The sequence below is a fragment of the Egretta garzetta genome, unplaced genomic scaffold (assembly GCF_000687185.1).
Source record: "Egretta garzetta isolate BGI_Z169 unplaced genomic scaffold, ASM68718v1 scaffold56, whole genome shotgun sequence".
Taxonomy (NCBI): Eukaryota; Metazoa; Chordata; class Aves; order Pelecaniformes; family Ardeidae; genus Egretta; species Egretta garzetta.
Window position 1 is genome coordinate 3,934,641 of NW_009260182.1, and position 20,908 is coordinate 3,955,548.

The following is a 20,908-nucleotide window of genomic DNA, read 5'->3' on the forward strand; positions in this document are numbered from 1 at the left end:
TTTTTCCAGACATCAATCCATAAATGCTTATGATCATAGTCTGCCAAATTTAGTGCTTCAGAAACACAGGATGTCATTTTGGTATAGATGGACAGCAAAATTCTAAGTAGTTTGTAATAACTGTTTCTAACTTTTTCACTCCTATTCCATTCGGTCATACTCCCTCTAGAATAGAATCATAGAATCGCTTTGGTTGGAAAAGACCTTTAAGATCATCGAGTCCAACCTTTAACCTAACACTGACATCCCACCACTAAACCATGTCCCTAAGCACCTCATCTATCCTTCTTTAAATACCTACAGGGATGGGGACTCGACCACCTCCCTGGGCAGCCCATTCCAGAGTCTGACAAACCTTTCTATGAAGAAGGTTTTCCTAATGTCTAGCCTAAACCTGCCCTGGCGCAGCTTCAAACCATCCCCCCTCATCCTATCATCTGTTACCAGGGAGAAGAGGCTGACCCCCACCTTGCTACAGCCTCCTTTCAGGTAGTTGTAGAGGGTGATAAGGTCTCCCCTCAGCCTCCTCTTCTCCAGACTAAACAACCCCAGTTCCCTCAGCTGCTCCTTGTAAGACTTGTGCTCTAGACCCCTCACCAGCTTTGTGGCTCTCCTCTGGACATGTTCCAGCAATGCATTATCTTTCTTGTAGTGAGGGGCCCAAAACTGAACACAGTATTCAAGGTGTGGCCTCACCAGCACCTAGTACGGGGGCACGATCACTTCCCTGCTCCTGCAGGCCACACTATTCCTGATACAAGCCAGGATGCCATTGGCCTTCTTGGCCACCTGGGCACTCTGCTGGCTCATATTTAGCTGGCTGTCAACCAGTACCCCCAGGTCTTTCTCCACCAGGCAGCTTTCCAGCCACTCTTCCCCAAGCCTGTAGCGTTGCATGGGGTTCTTGTGACCAAAGTGCAGGACCCGGCGCTTGGCCTTGCTCATTCTCATACAGTTGGCCTCAGCCCATCGATCCAGCCTGTCCAGGTCCCTCTGCAGAGCCCTCCTCCCCTCAAGCAGTAATAGGATGATAATATCACGTATATGGGATTTATGCTGAAAAATAAATCACTGCAATTCCTCTTAATAGCCAACCGTTTTGCCTTTTTTGTTAAGATGTTATGTAATTTTCGTCACTCCATAGCCCTTCTCGTCTAATCAATATATGTCTTTAACATCTGGATATTATGTGAAAAAAACCACTGCTGTTTTCTTTTTACCCTGTTTTTTTATTATCAGTTTAATTACTTTATGACTGCTTTTGTGTTCTTTGATGGTTTCAGTGGTCTTTCAGACTGTGATTAAGTCCCTTCTGCTCGAATGAAGATAATCAAACTGTACGGTTTTGTCTGTATTAGAATACGGAATAACGTTCTAAAAGAAGAAAACCCTTTCCCTCAAACTGCTTAGGGAACCATAATTCACTTATGCTGTCCTCCGGCATTTGTATTCCTTTGCATGAAGGGCATTTAAAAATGCTACTTGTAGTGTCCAAAAAGATCATTGCATTACTATTAGTTGGATGCTTTTGAAATTTTCCTGAGCTACCTACAGCCTGTAACTAGCCTGTACACTTTCCTGAATGGTAGTATGAGAGATAAGATTAATTTTTTTTTATTTAACTAATTGTTTGTTATCTTTAAAAGTCAGCTGAAAGACCAGTTGAAAATAAAATTTCATGTCTCGATTCCAAGATAGTATGTTAACTTGTACAGTACCATGTAGGCATTCAACGTATTCATTATATGTTATCTAGTAAGTTTTTTCCCACTGATTTCTTGGTAACTGTGTTTTGTTTTTTTTTAATACACTGAATCCGAGTCATGTTGTTGCAGAGTGTGATCTTTTCAACTTTGAATTTTCAATGCTTGTTGTTTACACTATTTTATACTTTATAAATAATATAATTAATAACTGCATAGGCCCCAAGCCAGAAGTCCTTATACCTAGAACATGAGAGTTTATATTCTGGTAATTTTAACATAAGTTTTATGATTTCTGGTGACCGTTTTTGAACTTTAGCTCATTTTGTATTTCTAAGCATCTAACTTCTGTAAACCAGCTTAAAGGATCTCTTTTATCTTCTAAACCCTGGACTAAATGTACTGAGATGTCCATGTGGTTCTCAGTAATTCAGCATCAGTTGTCTAGTGCGCACTGTAGTGCATGAGGTTTGGTTTATATGGAATTAAGAAAAGGTGCATTTAAGTAACTTTAAAAAAAAAGCCCAAAAACCTAGCCATGTTCCTCCTGACCTTTTTGCAAGACTGAATTATTCATAAGCAAATCCTGTTGAAACTGGAATTGATATCAACTGATGCAAAGGTAGTTGGGATCTCTCTAGAAAGATTACAAGTTAAGAATTCTTAAGAATTCTTAATTCTCTTAAGAGACTTTAGAAAGTTCATGGAGTGGTTGTTCTTACTGAATGTCAGCGCTCTGAATGAACTTATGTACTCAGCTGAGACTGGAGGTTTATATAAACTACATCATTCATATCCTTTCGATAATCTTTTGGTAACTCCTTTGCTCAAGTTTATATGTGAATCTAAGAAAAGTCAAGAGAGGATTTGATTAAGATTTTCACTCATCTTATAATTCCACACTCAAAAGGGGAACCTTCATTAATATGTTTATTTAGATGCACTTCTTGACCATCACTTGATGGACCAAAACCCCATTGGGATTAGGTAAATTTATTTCTTGTGCTTCTATGCTTCAGGTATTAATATGAGCAAAATTCTGACCTTCCTGCTTATGTGACATTTCAGAAGCAACAGGTGGATGGATAATACTTTGTAACAAGTTCCTCCTTAATCTGTTCCTTGAGCCACTATTCAATTTTTGCAAATTGTGGTAATTTGTAATACAAAGTCAGGTGACATGTAGAGAAGGAAAATTTAGGATATAGAGATAAATGTTCTTCCAGCTAAAGTATTTCAGGCTTTTTCTGAGGTTTTGGACTGCAGGATGTTTATACCATCCAGCAGAGTTTCATACAATATTGACTTAAGTTAAGAAAACAGTATCTTTCATAGTTTACCACTTTTTGCTACTTGTTTCATACCAGTTTTTTTGAATGCCTAAGGTTCTCTTGTACTTTTGTATTTATAGTGTCTATACTTACATTATGCAGGGCTTACCCTTCATTCACGGCTGACCCCCAGATATTTAGTATTCATTAACCTTGGTATTGCCTTCAGCAGTGTTTAGTACCATACTATCTCAAATTCTAAATAATAAAAAAAATAGAAACACCTCAGAGAAAATCCAGTCCATAAATGGAAGGACATTCCTCTGCATCACCAAAGTGCCTCTGAAGTTATTGACTCCTCCGTAACTACTTGCACTGCAGTGGTGTACCTGATGGACTGCCAGGAAGTCTTTGCCAATAAAGCAAATGATGCTCAGAGGGCAGTCTTTGGTTGCTCTTTATAGCTGTATGCTTTTGGATCTTTCTGCTGCTTTTTCCAGTTTCTTCTGTTCATGGAACTTTCTAATATGGAGTGGTGTTAAATAAGCTGCTACTAAACTTTAGAGTGCGCTTTTTTCATTCAGGCATTTAGGTTTTAATTCTCTTTGAAAAAAACAGTACATTGTGTTTGCAAATTTTATATAGGCTTATGTTAGTTATGAAACGTTTTGCTCTAAATCTATCTACTGATCTTACTTCTCTGATTTAATATGTATAAAGGGATATGAAGCCAAAGAATTTGAATTTTCTTGGTATTTTAGGTTCCAACTATCTAAGTTTATCTTGTCTTCAAAATTGCACAGGCATTTGCCAGAAGTAGGCTTTCTTATGAACTCTCCCTAGTTGCTGCTTCAGGTCAGAAGCTGAAATATTGGAAAAGCAGCCTATTTGACTTTATCAGTTCTTTTGTTTGTTGCTAGTAAAAATACAGCAGATGGCAGATAAAGATTGAAAATAGAATAATTTGTCTTTTAATTTAAAAATAGTATTTAAACTTAGAAAAATGTTTTCTTCCTACATAAGTAAAACTTGTAGACTATAAACCATTTTTTTTCTAAAGCTCTTTTCTTGTTTCAGTTATAAGTGATCTATATATAGGGAAATTATTTTGCCGCCTTTTAAAATAAGCTTCTATAAAGTAAGGAAGATGGAAGCGGGCTGTACAGGGGCAGGTCTAGTGTACAGCATTTTGTTCAGCATTATCCTGTAAGGAGTGCTGGTTTTATTAAAAAATAATATTGTAGCATCACCGTTGAGGTTTAGGTGAAAAAAATTGGCCATTTAGTATCTTAACTGCCAAGTTAAATTCCAAGAGGTTTTGCATCCAAGTCAGGCTATCTGGAAATGATAATCTGCCTAATCAAAAGGAAAATGTTGTGGTCCCTCATAAGCAATGATGACTGAGAGCAAAATGGTTTAGTCTACTGCATTATGAGATTTCCGAGGTACTCAGGACTCTCCAGAGGTTATTTCTCCATTATCACCTAGTTACTCTGCTGCTCAGTACAAATTATCCGTCAGCTTTATTGTCTTCCTAACTGCTGGTTATGTTTTTCTTTGCTCAACCCCTTACTGTGTGGAATGTTTCCCTTCAGAACTGTATGAGTTTTTGTGTACAGGTGTGCTTGTGCTGTGCTGCAGAGGTATACTGGTTCCTTTCCAACCACTGTGCATCCATACCTCCATAGACTGGCAGAAAGGTCCGTTATTGCTATGAGCTAGCTGTAATGGTAGTGGCCAAGTATGGCGTTGTCACTGTGTGCTGATGTCAGAGAGAATGTTATTTTCACATTGTATCAGTTTGCTCGCTTTTACTTAATTCTGATCTGGGATGCTTTTCTCTGAGGTAAGTCAAATGAGTCAGTGAAGTTCAAGGATGTAATGCCTCTTCAGCCTTGTGACAGAAGAAGAAATAATCACAGTGGGATAAATATAAAATCATAATATGCTTTGAATGCCTTGCACAACCTTCGTATTTATTCTCTTTTTCAAAATTCAACCTTTGCGACTCCCTTCCTATTCAACATCCAACTTCCATAGCTGCTATTGAAATTCCAAATCCTATAGGGGTTCTTACCAATGTTCTGTTACATAAAGGCTGCTGTATGTAATAGATTTGATATTATTTAGAAGTTCACTTTTTAATTATGCGCTCAAGTGATTAATGATGTATGTAATAAAATAAACCAATATAATTGTTATTGTATGTTAAATATTTATATATACAATTTAAAAAGTGGTTAGGACAATGCTAACTCTTAAGAAAAAGTTATTTTTATAGTGGTAAGTTGGCAGGCAATATATAGAATGATGATGTGGCAGTCAATGAACATCTGCATCTCTACGTGTAAAATATTGCACATATAAATTCAAATGAGAAAGGATAATTTGTAAAGAAAATTGTGTGATCCCAGCTTTTATTTTCTGTTAAATTCTCTACTGAAGCTGAATTTGGATTATTATGCATTGTTTAATTTTCCTTCGTATTGTGGGCAAAGTGTAGATATCAGCACTGTTAAAAAGCAGGGATATCTAGAAAAGAAAAACAAGCCTAGATGCGTTCATCTGGATTCAGTTATGCTCACTGTTGGAGATTCACCTGAAGAAAATGATACACAATTGCATGCAAGGTGGATTGTAAAAGAAATGTGTTGCATTCAGTGGAAAATAGCAAATGATATGTAGACATGGAGGAATGGCATCTTCTAGGAAAACGTCAGACACCTAATTTTCTAGGCACTGGTGTCCAGTCTAGTCTGATAGTGCATAGAAATTTTCCCTATCTTTCTTAGTGATTCAGTAATATTTGCCTATTAGTGCAAGCATTTCTGTGCACTTGAAACTTGCTGAGAATTTGCTTTTCAGTAGGCAGATTGCAGATTTTTCTGTCTGACATGAATTTTGAGAGGAGTTTTAAATGCTACTCCCTTCACTGGATTTATTCTTGATTCAGCCCTAGTGCTGAATTGACACTTGCAATTCTCAGACTTTGTATTTAAACATGTTACCATACTGAATAGGTGAAGACTACATTTTAGTACTGGCATGGGGTGAAATAAGGGACAGTGATAAGTGATGTATGGACCTACATGACAGCTATATTTCCAAAAAGCAGTTAAAAGACCATAATCTTTGATTTCTATGAAATTTTATGCCTGAATTCTTAATCCGATGGTATGAAATACTCTGTTGTTATTGCAATATACATTTAAACCATGTGCAAGGAATCATTCGCTACACTGAGTAAAAGGGCATCACATCTCTTGGACAGGCATAAATATTTTAAGTTTGGCACCCATCTAGTCAGAAAACTATTTTTTTTAAATTGCACTTGGATCATAATAATGTATAGATTTTTACGCTGTATCATTTTTATAACCCCTTCTTCATAATTTATATATATATGTACCTTTTCCTATGTATTCTTTAAATATTTGCTTTGTGCAACTCGAAGGCTAAAGAAGGTTCAGTGGCTAGCATGTATTAGATCGTACCAGTTGATTAGACATGAAATATTTGACTCCTTTTCAAGCCTTATTTTGTAGTGCGCTCCTTGTTTCTTTGGCAGTTATGGCCCGTGCCTTGTGACTCACAGGAGCAAAGACAGGCAGAATTAAAAGTCTTTTTTCAAACCAACATCCTGCAGCATGAGTCAGGCTTTAGATCTGCCCTTTGTCCTTCCTTTGCCTTTGTTCTTATCATTTGTCCCACTCCACAGTTACAGCCGCTCAGAATAGCGTATTCCTGATTTTAGTGCAATTTGTTCCTGATGAATGCCAGGGAAAATTATACAAGATGCTAACTTGTCATTCTTCAGGAAGTGAAACTACTGTATATGGGGTTTTAATGGGCACTGTAAAAAACAAACCCCGAGTTTCTAACCTTCAGTGCCACCTCTCTGCAAGGTTAGATTGCTGGGGTGTAACCTCTTATTTCAAGGGTCATCTTGATTTTAGTAGCATCATCAGTAAAGTGTCCAATTAATTTATTCTCCAAAAATCAAAGAAATAAGAAAGGTATATTTCCATCCTTTTTGAATATGGACTTCAGTATGTAGAAAGGATTACACATTTTGTCTAAGACAAAAAGAAAAGTGAGACACGAATAAATTCCTTTTCTCCCTAGCTCTTTTTTCCACGAGGTAAGTATGAATATTGTTTATCCTTCCCTCCATGCTTTCAGCCTTTCGTTAAAAATGGCACCGCCATCAGTTTGGTGGGGTAATACTTAATGAAATATGATACTTACAAGGTAATGCGCTCTCATTTTATGTAAAAACCTGCTATTAACACAGTACTGGGTATATCTCTGCTTGTCTTATGGAATATGACATAGTCATTGCCTGAAGTGGTATAAAGCAGCAAAGTTAATGTTTACAGATCTAGTGACTGGTTTTGTTATTGCTAGTGCAAAGCTTTCTGAAAATGGTTTAATATCTTAAGACTTTGAGACTGGATAAAAAAACACATAAGGCAACGACATATCTTCAGCAACTCAAGTTTGGATTGTAAATTTACCTTCTAAATCATTTAGTGAGATTAATGAGCTGTAAGTGCTTGGCAGAATGGACATTAGGTTGTTCTGGTTTTGTCATAACCCATAGACAGTGCTACAAAGCTGTACCAAAAAGTAGTTGTTGGCCAGCCTGTATAGGTTTTATACTCTGACACACCAGGTTATTTTTTTCTATAAATAATACTTTTACCCTTTTTGAAATAGGACCAATGACAATTTTAAGGGCCATTTCTTGTAGAACTGTAGTTTCAGAAGTAGCAACCTGAAAGAGAGGTTACCTTACTGTAAAATAAATTAAAGAGCAATTTTCAAGGAGGGAATGGTCACTGGGTACTACAAAATTATTTTTCTCTACAGCAGGTTTCTCCTTGGCAGGTTTCCTTGTGTTTCATTTTTTTTCTAGATTGTGCTTTTGGGTACAACTGTAAGCAGATAGTATCCTACAAAAGCAAAGCAAATCAGTCATCCCTATCTAACTTGTGCTTTAGAGGGCAATAATTTTATACCCGCTCCTACCTAATACATTGCTTGTCTATGCCAAAGATCTGCTCTTCCCTTGCCCTCTTGCAAGATGGTGTAGCAAGCACCTAGTTCCTGCGTCGCCAAAGGTAAAGGTGCAGCTCAGCTGCTGAGAAGTTATACTTTCTTCTCCTGCATGTTTGAGATTAATAGTTTCACATTTGGATGGACTTTGAAAGCAAGTTGTCATTTAATGGTAGCAATGGCTCTGTAAGTGTATCAATGCATTTTTATGGCAAATTTAGGAAGGATCATGGAGTGATGTGCTCCAAGAAAACACTTCTGTTGAAAATATGGAAAACATCACTTGTGCTTTAAATAATTTGTGTTCATGGAAGGTACCTATTGGTTTTAACAAGTCATCTTAGAGCTCTTTAGAACAGCATGAATGTTGATTAGTTTGGAGTAGATACTTTGGAGTGGCACACACACCTCTGGTGTTTCTGATAACACAGAGTTTAGGAGCCCAGGAGACTGTCAACCGTGTCCTTCACAGGGGTAGGAAAAAGTAGAAAGAGTGCCATTTTCCTAATGGCTTCATCTTAATCTGCTTAAGTGGACTTCAGGCCTTAACTCAGATGCTCATCTGAGCTAGATGATGGGATAGCTAAAAGGTAGTTTTCTTGACAATTGAAGAAAAAAATAATTTAGCCTACAGAGAACAATTTTCTGTAATGTAATTCTACATCTAATATGAAAAATTTGGCCAAGTAATGGGTAGATAGTATAGATGGTAGAGAGCTGTACTCTCGCTGAAAACAATAAGCTGTCTTGCATAATCAGACTGTAGAACAAAACGCAAAAAACCACTCCTTTGGAAAGCAGAAACTGCTGCACAGGGAAGTAATACAAACATTTGTGTGGCTCCATAATGCTGAATAGTGCTTCTCAGCACAATATGTCATCATCCTGCTGCTGCTGAAATTTAGATTAATATTTTTAACTTGTGCAACAAGCTTATTTTAGATTTATTTCCAGGTTTTGTCGTTTAGTTCATGTTTTCAGATTTTGATGTATACAACAGATTTAGCAGTGCACTGACAGAAAAAGAGAGAAAATTGATAAAAATCTGGCTATGCCAGGGAGCTGAGAGAGTTAAAGGGATACTGTCAAATTACTAAACCCAAATACAGGTTATGTAAACTAAACAGCTTGGCTCTTGCTATTTATTACTTGGGTACTGTTTTGCTTTAGAGATGTTCCAGGTTCCACAAGGTAAATGGATTCTACACCCAAACATTTGCTGTGCTAAGTACAAAGTACACTAATGATAGGTTTAAAATTGGGTAATAACAAGTTGATAATACTGTTCAAGATGAAATACAAACAGAAAGGAAAATAGTGTGCCTCACATGGTAAAAAATAGGACATTATTTCAGTATAAGTTGTGATTAGTAACACAGATAAGTACTGCCTTGTCCAAATCCTTCCAATTTGAGAGGAATGGTTCAAGTGCTCACAGGTGTGTTATGTATATGCCTGCATGTGTATGTATAGAATTAAAAACTATTCCCACTAGACTGTGGAACTTTACTATTGTGACCAGTGGGAACATGACCAGGTTGTTTGTAAGAACAGAGTTGTAAAGGTTACAATGTAAAGGAGTCACAGAAGTGGTTTGCCTCTGATTCACTTACTGCAGATAGCTTGAAATTTGAAATTTGTGTGGACTGTTCTCCCCATTTCTATATTTGGTATTGTCACACTTTAATAACATTTCCAAAACGCTTTAAGATCCTGTACATTTCCTATAAGCACATGGTGCAGTCTATTTTTGTGTCTGCTTTGCATTGTACTCCAGATGACATTGATATATTTTTGGCATATACATCTTTGTGGCTCCTTTGGGGATAAAAAATAGGAATGATAAGCATATTCCTGGAAATGAAGATGGCTTTTCAAGACAAAGTTTGTACGTTATGCAGGGAAGTTGACCAAGAAAGTATATCATATATCATGGAAGGTAATATCTCACATTTACATCTTATTTTAAAGAGGGTTTTTTCTAATTGAATGAGATGGTAGCTGACTGAACAGAAGTCCAGTTTTGTGAATATTCACAGAGCAAGTCTGCTTGAGAGAACTAATACGCTCTATTCTTTGTGCTCTTGCTTGATGGCTAAATTTTATTTTTTTTTTTTTTCTTCCTTCAGTAATATAGCTGTCATTAACTGGGATTAGATGAAGGGTTGTTGTGTTTGGTTTTTTTATTTCATCTGGGATAAATCCTGTAAGAGTTGGCTGATTATGCGACCTCTGCCTTCTGCATACTAGCTTCAAACGGAAGGCAGATATGTAAAGTTGCAAAGAATAAATAATACAAGGTAAACAATTCCTTTTATGTACATGAACTACAACTATATTCTTTCCGAGAGTACATGTTAATTCCAAGTGAACAGCATCACGTTTGTGGGTTGTGGATCAATGGGTGTGGTTCTTTGATGTATCTGAAAGGAGCTTATGTGGTAATATCCGGATAGAAGATGGCTTTTAAGCTCTAATGCATCATGGATCAGAGGAGCATCTGCACTGTCTGCCTGCTTCTGTGATTTGTTTTGTCCATCCAGTTTTTGATACTCTTAGTCTGTTTTGTGAGGCTGAGGTTTTATATTTGAATTAATTCTGCTTGTTTCATGCTAACAGAAATGGACTAGATTATACTGAATTGTCTTTTGGTAGCAACATGTAAAGGTGAAGTTTGCATTATCCCGTGTCCAGTTAAATAAATCTGCTTCCAAAGAGAAGTTCTGCTGAAGAAAGAACTCTGAGCTATCTCTCCATGCTGATACTGAATTAGCAAAAAGAAGGGTAAATACATGACTACCTTCGCTGTTAGTGGATTCTCTGACTGAAGACCGAACCACAATACTTAAGTGCAGTGCTCCTGAAGCTGAAGATACATAGTCATGATTCCCAGCAAGATTTTAGTCTACCGCAATGCTTCTGGGGGCACACGTACAGAAACTTATAAAAGTACTAGAAGGCGTAAAAAATCTCTTGGAGAATTGTTCCAAAATGGATATCGTGTCAAAGCTGGACATAATATCCCTGAAAAGGAAGAACAACATACTTTTCGAAACTCCTTGGTGTCTTGTTATAGGGTCGGCTCATACTGGGGTAAGGTCCAACTCTATAAATTTTTGTTCAAAAATGTAGTTTGTGCTTCTGTCTCTGGTGCTAGTGTTACTCTTTTCTAAAAAGATACTTTATTTAATTTTTCAGCTTCAAAATAATGCTACCTGATTTCTGTTTTTTTATAGGAAAAATTCCTTCCCAAACTCACATGCTTTAATGTGCTCATATCTCCAATACCTCATCAAAGGGGTTCGGTATTCACCTAGAATCGAGTAATTTCATCTTTACTGAAGGATGGAATGTAATAATCTGCCATGGTGGAGTTATTAAGAAATTATTTTTAAAACTGCTCTCATTATTTTAACAGGTGTAAAAGTAAGTTAAAGAAATGTGCAATAGAGAGATTTATTAAAAAGTCTTTGATACAGCATTGTTTGAAAGCAGTTAGTATACAGCCTATGTAGATTCTGTACTTGATGCAGTTTTGCTGTCCTGGTTTATAGGCTATTGATTTTTTCATGCTGTGTGCTATTTTCCCTGCTTCTAGACTTGCATAGCAGAGGCAGGTAAATGCATCAAAATATTTTGTCTGTGTTGCTTCCAACAGGCAGATTCTTTTCCTCCCATACTATTTCTTCTTGTCTTATTCTTGGAGCTTTCATTTTCGAAACCTATCTACAGGGCATGGAATATCAGGTTGCTCTGTTGCGTTGTGTGAAGGCATTCAGGCTAGGATCCTAAAAATTACCCCTTCATCATATACATCTCAGAAAAGGTTCTGATTTCCTAAATATGGATTCTGGGGTTTTAAATCTTCATTAAACCATATGGTCTTAATCAAATATAGGGTAGAAGTAGCCATTGACAGTTTTGATGAAGATACCCTTCTGATGAATGGGTGAATGGTTTGTCAGGAATAGAAATGGTATACAGAATCTCTGTGGACTGAATCCTTATACCAATATTTTGGATATGCTACTGACAGAAAAAGCAACATATGACAATAAGAAGGGGATTATGTATCTCATTGATGAGGAATAATGTAATGCTTGATGGTGTTCTGGTAGATTGATCCCTCATGTTGAATGAAGAAATACCCCAATTCCTGTTTTTATTTTTAGAATCTCATTAAAAACAAATGAGTTTAGTTGTTATGATTTCCTCCTCTTCCCCTTTATAGATTTAAAATTGTAAATTTCCTTTTTTGGGGGGATTTGTAACCTATGGGTAATCCTTATTGCTGCTGTATATTAATCTTGTGGAAAGCATCGGTTCAGCCAGGAGACTGCAAAACTGACAGATAGGAAAATATGATATTTCAGCACCTTTAAGACTGTGAAGTCAAGTAAAGCTTAAAATAATGTAATTTGGTTTACTGTAAACTTCATAGAGAAAATAATTTTCTACTGTAATTGCATCGCTACTGGCACATAGTTTATTGGTCATGTTCATATTGCTATTCTGGTCTAAAGCATCCATTTTACTGGGTCCTTAGTAAAGACTCAAAGCAATAGCTGGAGAGTATTTGTACCTCACCTCACAGAACTGAGCAAGCATATAGTGAAAGGAATAAAAATAATACTGTTGTATTCTAGATCTAGCCCAATATTTCAACATAGCATATTGTTCCTGTTGCACAGATCATTGATTTCTGTAATATTTAAGATTGATTTCAGTTTTTTGGGTGGTATTTGGCCTCTCTTAGTGACCCTCAAAATTGGCCTGAAAGATGTGGATGTGTCGAATTCTCATATCTAAATTGAATGTCTAGAATTTCAGGAGCAAGCGTTTGATCTCCGAGTCAGATGTGGCTGGTGGGGGTTTTTTTTTTTACAGATTCCAGATTGAAAACTCAGAATGTGAAATAAAATTATACCACAAAAGTTATCCAGGAATACGTTTGTCTAAGTAGCTGAGACAGCTTTGGGAAAATGGGAATTTTTGTTAGTGCTCCTATTATAGAATTTTGCTTACTATTCCTGACACATAAACAAACATGAAAAATCTCTATTCTTAGTGAGTTGATGGGCCTGAAAGAGATAACATCATCTTAGTTGTGAGTCAAATTTGATATGAAAACAGTGAGAGAGCATAGCGTGGGGCATTGTGTTACTGATTCCATGTGATTTGTTTTCAGAGAGAGGCTGGTTTTGCAGAAGCTTTGTCAATAATTATTCTAGAGCTGGACCAATTAAAATCTTTTCTATTTAACTTGTTTGAATTTTGATCTTGTGTGGATTCATAGTAAGCTACCTACTAAATAATTTAGGCCATTTTTAGTTAGACAACCGTCGCATTGCAACAAGGTTATTGCTGTGAGGATTACTGTGTTATCAGTTTATGGATGCATATATGATTGCAAGCACACTTTCACATGTCATTAATACCAGCACCAGAATGAAGTGCTGTGTGGACTTTTCCTCTGGGAGTTACTCATTTGATTCATCATCCCCTTGCTAAATTTGAGGTGATATAAGTAATCATACATTTAGGGGCAAACTCATTTCATCTGAGTTTAATGCTTACACTTTATTCTCAGCAGCAGCTTTTTGTAGTCTATTTGAAGAATGAGGCTGAAACCTCTGAATTAGCTGCAGTCTTTCAAAATGAACATAATTTACCAGAAGGTCAAGCAGTCAATGCTGTTAAATGTTTTAGAGTGCCGAGCAGATTCATTCAAAACCAGCACCTCTTATCTCTTTCGCAGTCAATCTTTAGGAATAACTACTCAAGAACGGGATTTCCCCTTTCTCCCTTGTTTCAGCTCTGCTAATATGAGTGCATGTTGCAAATAGACCACATAAAGTCTTCACACGCTATAATCTACCGGGGAGGTGTGCACACTGGTGCATTGTACGCTGTCATTTGTCCCTACTATGGAGAGTTGTTTTGGCTGACTGACTTTGTGTTAACAGTTTTATGGGGAGTAAACACTGCAGGCTTAATGGGTTTCACTTGCAAGCACTGAGTGAACTGATGCTTGCATGCACAGCCCCTGAAAACAAGGTACTGAGCACCTGGAAACAAGATTACTTAAGCCTACCAGCTGCAGCCCTACCATTGTCCAGTCCTTTTACGTGTTTGGGTCAGATCACTTTTTAGAGTTCTTTTTTTATGCTGTTCTGGAATACCTGTCTCTTATGAATACTCCTGATTTTCCTACTTTAAACAGACTTCTTCCCTGCTCAGCTGTAAGCCTTTCAGCCCTGTTTGCAAACTGTCTGCCTTTCTTGCCATGGTATACTAAGAATGCTACTCCTAGTCTCTGCTTGTTTCCTCCTGAGCCAGGTTCTCCTTGACTCTGACATCAGTCAATGTCAAATGGATTTTAAAGCCCTCAGTTGGCTAGATTTTCTACTGAGGGGGATTATAAAACTCAGAAGTGAACCAGTAGATTCATTAGTAAATCCAGTACCCAAACGCTCTATCCCACTGAGGCAGATTGTATCCTTGTTCAGTGCCTGGTCACGAGTAGTGACTGTCAGGGCTAACAGAAGTGTTTTCCTTCAATATTCATTCTGTTGATGAAATTTATATGAGGCAATGTCTCTACATAGCTGGAGAGAATATTACATTCCAATTAGGTTTTCATAAAAAAGACCTTTAGAGGTCCTTGAAAGCAAAACTGAGAATGTAATTTTAATGGGTACTGAAAATACTTGAAATACATAATTTTTATAGGCTTCGAAGGTGTATTGTCATGAAGGGTTTTCCTAATCTCTGTTTCCTATACCTATTGATTTACCAGGCTTTTTTGATTAATATAAAATATATTCTTTAATAAATACAACATTTCACTATTTCTAATATGACTGATGTTTCTACAAAACCTAATTAAAATACAAACACGCCTATAAAATATGAAGAGGTAGCATCATACAGGATCACGGTCGTTTGTCTATGAAGTTTTCAATATCTCATCTAGCGAATCTGCCTTTTCTCAGTGGTTTTTAATAGGGCTTGTTATGTCTTGATACTATGAACATAGGAAGAGATTCTTTTTAAATTCCACTTTCTTGCTAGGATGATGGAACTCACAGATTATTTGCAAGATGGGAAGTACAGAAAATCACATAAAATGACAGGAGTATAGGAACATAATAACAGAACTGTTTGGGTCTTGAAAAGAGTAGAATACTGGAAAATTCATTGCCGTCATGATAAGGAAAACTGTTATTTTCATTTCATTTTTGTTCTTCATATTTGAACCACACAAAGCAAGTAATACACTGAGGTTTCTGAAGATAAAAATTTGATCCTTTTTGCATATTTTTCCTTCAGCTATCAAACGCAGCCCCATGAGTAATGTCCTAGACAAGATACAGAGGTTACAAGGTGATTGTAACCTTTTACAGTTACAAGCCAGTTCCATTTGTAGTTCAAATCTGTTCAAGCACTCTCCACTTTTTTTTCTTTTAACACTGTTCTCTGAAGGGAATTATTTAAAATAGCATAGGCTGTAGCAAATGCAGAACTTAATCTATAATTATTTTCTTCTTCCATAAAAAATACATTGTTCTATCATTTGAGTCTCAGCAACTAAAATATATCTCAAGCATTGTAAGAGTTTGGAGATGGAGGTTTAATTGCTAACGTCAATGTTTCTCTGGCTTCTTTTTGAAACGTTGCAATGGGTAACTTGGCTGTCTTACTGAGATGCAATGCAAAGCATTTGAAAGGGATGATTTTTCTCCCACCAGCCATTTTTCAAGAAGTTCCTAGGGAGTGGAGTGAAGGAGATGGCTGGATGGAACAGAGCTGAGAAAGTTTAGGCTTGCTAATAAAGGTCCTCTAAACCCTTCTCCAGCCACATCTCTTTGGATAGAAGTAGCAACTGTGAGAACTACCCCAAATGGTGCAGAGGGACGTGTGTGTCTCAGTTTCAGCACTGTGATCCAAAATGATCATCCTCTAATTGCGAATGGGTCTGAAATTTATAATTATTAAGTGTAATTTTATTGCTTTTTGTCTAGATCCCCAAATCCCATTTTCAGGTTGTGATTAATCTTCAGAGTTCCCCGCAGTCAGTAGTTAAAAAGAAACTTTATATCCATGTAACATACAGACAGGAGTGATTTTCTACTTTAAGGCTACATATGGGCCTTAACATGAGTAAGTATTTTGTTTAACAACTCCACAAGAATACTGCAGAAATAAAGCTTCGATTTAAACACATCTCACCACCTGCATCTTTGTTTTTGAGGGGAACCTTGACTCCACTGAGATGATGAAGGTTGTGACCAGGTTTATATGTTTGCCAGAACCAGTCTTTTCTTAAGTTTCTAGAAGTAAAAAGTGGTCTATAGGGCTGGAAGTGGGTAAAATAATTGTCAGTAAAGAGGAAGTATGAGAAGAAGCTGCCCTGGACCTAACTGTAACAGTCCCAATACCATGTTACACAACTTTTATGTAACTCTTGGCTGTACTGTCTAATAAAAATTATCCTTGAAGCATGTGTATAATACACAATGTACTTCTATTCACATGCCAACGATCTACAGCCAAATTATTTACCATCAGCATAAGTCTCTCTTAAAATTTAAGCCCTTAATCTTCTGTGGTATTTTCTTTTGCGTACACTCTGTATGTGTCTCACTGGCTTTGCAGCTGTCTGGGAACTATTTGTGCAACCAGATTTCAACACAAAAATGCTATTTCTTTGTAAAATCGGTTACTTTGTTAATAGTCAAAGTGTAATCTATTCCTATAGTTATAGTTTGACGGAAAGAATTATAGCAGATTTGTCATTTTTGAGAGAATGTGTGGTTCCTCTGTTCTGCTTGAATTTTTGGAAGTTGGGGTGGAGATAAGGGAGCATTATTACAATAAAAGATTTTACGTCATTAAGATTTACCAATTTAATCAGGCGTATAAATAGTCTACTTTATCCAGGTTATCAGATCTCTTGCCCATAATCTCTTGTTTTTGACTAAGCAACGTGGGAGCTTGGAGGACTGAGGAGTTTCAGATCTGTGTGTCATTGACAGCCTGGAAGAGAAGGACATGTGCACTAAACTACCAACAGAACCTCAGTGAGGTTTTTTCCCCTTAGCTTTCAGCCTGTATGTCTCCTCCCATGGCTTCCTACATAAGCTAAGGCTTTCTGGTAGGATATTTTAGCTGTTAAGGAAATAAGTTTCAAACAATTTGAAAAAGACCTGATAAGGATCTTGGAACCATTAAATATGGAAGAACATTTCAAAGGTATTTTACATTTTGTATGCTACCTATGTTGATTTCATGAATCACTGTCACTGTAAGTGAAATGTTGTTATACTCTGAATTATTCTTTACTAGAGCTTTTTTTTTTTCCCCTTTACTACAGGTTTGAGATTTTTAAGAGCCCTTAGACTGATACAGTTTTCAGAAATTTTGCAGTTTCTGAATATCCTTAAAACAAGGTAAGACCTTTTCTTACATACCGAATTAGTTGCATTAGTGACAGGACATAGAAGGCTTAGGTTTGTGGTCCTAGTAATATATGATTTTCTTTGCTGGAAAAAAAAAAGCATTTGTTATCTGTTCTATAAACCTTTTTCTGCTGATGGATGATTTATCAGTGTCAGCATAATTTGCCATGTGATCAGTAGAGGATTTTACTTGATGTGTTGTTACATTTGAAATATCTGAGCAAGACTGAGAGCTGATAAATTAAAAGCAGAATGAATTAGAGAGCTCCATGCTGATTAAATATTGCTTCTTTCCACATAATCGATCCATATTCTACTGCCTTGGAAAAACAGAGATCACAATTCATTCAGCAGAATACAGCTAAAAAGTATTTTGAGAAATAATCATTATTGCTCTGTTTCAGTTTCTTTGAACTGAGCATCCTTCTTCACATCAAAAACACATTAAAAATTAATTTTACACTCAGCTATCTTTATATTGTGTTCATTGTCATTAGCATTTCTTTCAAATAATATTTTAAATATTCCAAGTAACCTTCTGGCTTTCACTGATTCTTCAGGCTATTAATACATGAAAGTTGTGCAGAAGCAGCACAACTTTGAACAAAAGATCACTTTGAAGGAAAAAAAAGGGAACTTCCCATGCCTGATAGCTGAAGAGACATTGCCTTTCATCATTCCCTAAAATGCTCCAGCTGAAGTATTGAATCCAGCTTCCAATAATTACTGTAAACTCACTTCCATTCTGAAATCCTGTGCTCTCTCCAGCAGTTGATGATGCATGTGTGAAGGCTTTGTATGCAAGTAGCTCCATTTACTTGCTGTGTTAATTAGTAGTGATGGGGAAATAGATCCTTGAGATTTGCACGCACTCATGGTAAATGGCTTTTCTTCAACCCTTAACCTTGAAGCTATTATCTTTGCTGTAAAAATCACACACTTTCTGTCCTTAACGGTGTGACTGTAAGGAATCCAGTTCTTGGGAAATAAACAAATCAAGGAACGTGCAGTGAAGATGTAGTCCAGTAGCTTAGAATGCTACCAGTATGGTAAAGGAGAGTAATTTGTGCAGGAGCTCAGAATATCCGGTGAGTTTGCATTTAACACACGGAACGACTTCACCAAAATAAATGGCAGTCAATGGAAAAGCCCCATAAACTCAAAGGATTTTGGATAAAGGCTAAAAGCCCAGTCAGGAGTGGTATATTTGTAAACTTTCAGATCCATGAATGAAGGGAACATGCATTTATTGTAATCAGTATATTTAGAGCTGGCTTATTCAAGATTGACCTGTTTATTTAAATAGTGTTTCTCTGGTGCAAAATTTACTCTTAGATTAGATATCATCATTTCTGTGCTTACTTATACAATTGTCTAAATATCTATAAAACCCAAATGTTGATTATTAGAAAGCCAGTAAAGCAGAGCTTCCTTCCTTACGTGACTGTTTTCAACTAGAGGCGTTTCAGTGCGCTTGGCATTAATAACAAGCAACTACTGCCAAGATGAGAAACTGATAGGGTATAAAGGGCACTGCCGTGGTTTTAATATTTGGTGCAATTAGAGAAGAAATTCTGTCCTTTTCCTCTTTGCCCCAGTAAAGAAAAAGGTTTACTCTAACCTATAAATTAAAATTACTCCTGGATTAGTGACTGAGATATGAGAATTAAAGGAGCATATATTATTTACACAATAGGCAGAAGGGCCATTCCAGACACTGGAATCAAAAGGAAAAAGCTGAACAATGCAAAAATAGAGGCAGTGAGAAGACTAGCAAAATTGCATGGAAGTGTTAGATAATTATTAGAATATCTGAAAATTTATTAATTATATTTGAAAACAACCAGCAAGGCAAAACAAAATTTTACTGTGGCTTATTAAAAGTCTGTACTCCGCCAAGGATCCATTTGGTTCCCTGATTGGAAATTAAATGTATTTTACTCAATATTTTTTTCCTGTATTTTATGAAATAGAATGAATTGTGTGGTGTTCAGCTGAAAATTTCTCCAATTGACTGTTTTCTGATATTTTTTGACAGAACTACAGAGGCTTAGGCAGGGCTCACAATAAGGGATTTTGCACAGATGTTGGAAAGAGCTTAAAGAGCAGGAAAATGTTTGTGACTAATCCTTCATTTATATTTAGACTCTGGCAGAAACACAGGAGGGTTTCATAGAGGAGAGATAAGGTAGACTGTTTAATAAATCGGCAAAAATAAAATGTACCTAACAAGTAATGTAAATAGTTATTTTTAATGACTGGTGTCATTTGCATGTATTACAGTAATATGTGGAGACGCACTGACACAGTATTGTATCAGGAGCCACTCCTAAGTTCGGGTGAAGGATGATATTTAGCCTTTCATAATGGAGCTTTGCAGCAGCATGAGTTCTATCATTTTGTTTAATCTAGGAACCTGTTGTTTAGGGTCCTGTGCTGTGACTGAATTTTATCACTAACAAAATATGAACCTTAATCAACCATACCTTAAGAAAGAGAGAAATAGGGAATATGTGTTGATGTAGGTGAATGTTAATTAATTGCAGAATTGCTGGTGTATGATCTTACTTCTGAGTATTTTTGTATTTCTTTCCTAGTACCCACAGTTGCCCACTTCACTAACTGTAACTCCTAAAAAATACTTCTAATGGAGCCGGTCTGATTAATTTTCCAGGTTCATTTCTCAACTTCATTTAACAAATGCATTTTTATTGTCCTTAAGTAGTTATAAAGAGAAATATTAATTACTTCTACTGCAAAACTACTCCTACTAACACCAATAGTGATTTTTTTTTCCCGATTCTTACTCTTTTGGAATGTATTGATTTAGGAATTAATAGTGATTTTTTGAGGCATTATTCTTTCTTATCAATGTTTTCAAAACCAAAGGAGAGCTATTTCCAATACAGTTCTATGAATGGGTAAGATTATTTAGACATAGTAATACATGAACTTGTGTTCATGTACATGAACGTACATGTTCCTTGTGTATTTGTTGAATATCCTTCTTAGCTTTTGAAAACATAGTGATTTTTTGTGAGAGGGAGCTAGCTTTACTTATTACCACAAAATTTTAAGTATGGTATTTTCCTGCTAAAACTGAACTGAGTGAGGTCCTTGCTTCAAAGTAACTTCTGGCTACAATAGGGTACATGCTACTCAGTGGGACTAAAAAGAGTTTCACTGGTAGGTTTCAAATTATTTTTTCTTCCGAAAAATGTGAATATGAAGTATGAAAAACTCTAGCTCAGTATGGATTTCCACAAAGAAGTCCCTAGGAGTTCATGCAAGCAGAATAATATGAAAAATACTTAGGACTTTACACACTGAGTGTGTAATGCCAAAGTTATTTAATTTGGGAATAATCATTTTTTTCACAAAAGCAGCGTGACACTTACAGATTGGCTGGAATAGC

At 36.4% G+C, this 20,908-nt stretch overlaps 1 protein-coding gene across 4 annotated transcripts in view; it reads left to right on the forward strand.

Annotated features, from left to right (window-relative positions):
• Positions 1 to 20,908, forward strand: part of KCNMA1 (potassium calcium-activated channel subfamily M alpha 1) — a 502,288-nt gene that overhangs the window by 311,231 nt on the left and 170,149 nt on the right. For all 4 annotated transcript variants that reach the window (XM_035897306.1, XM_035897307.1, XM_009641982.2 and 1 more), the window contains exon 6: positions 17,409 to 17,484. In XM_035897306.1, the coding sequence (XP_035753199.1) occupies positions 17,409 to 17,484 (76 nt within the window). The remainder of the gene's footprint in view (positions 1 to 17,408; positions 17,485 to 20,908) is intronic.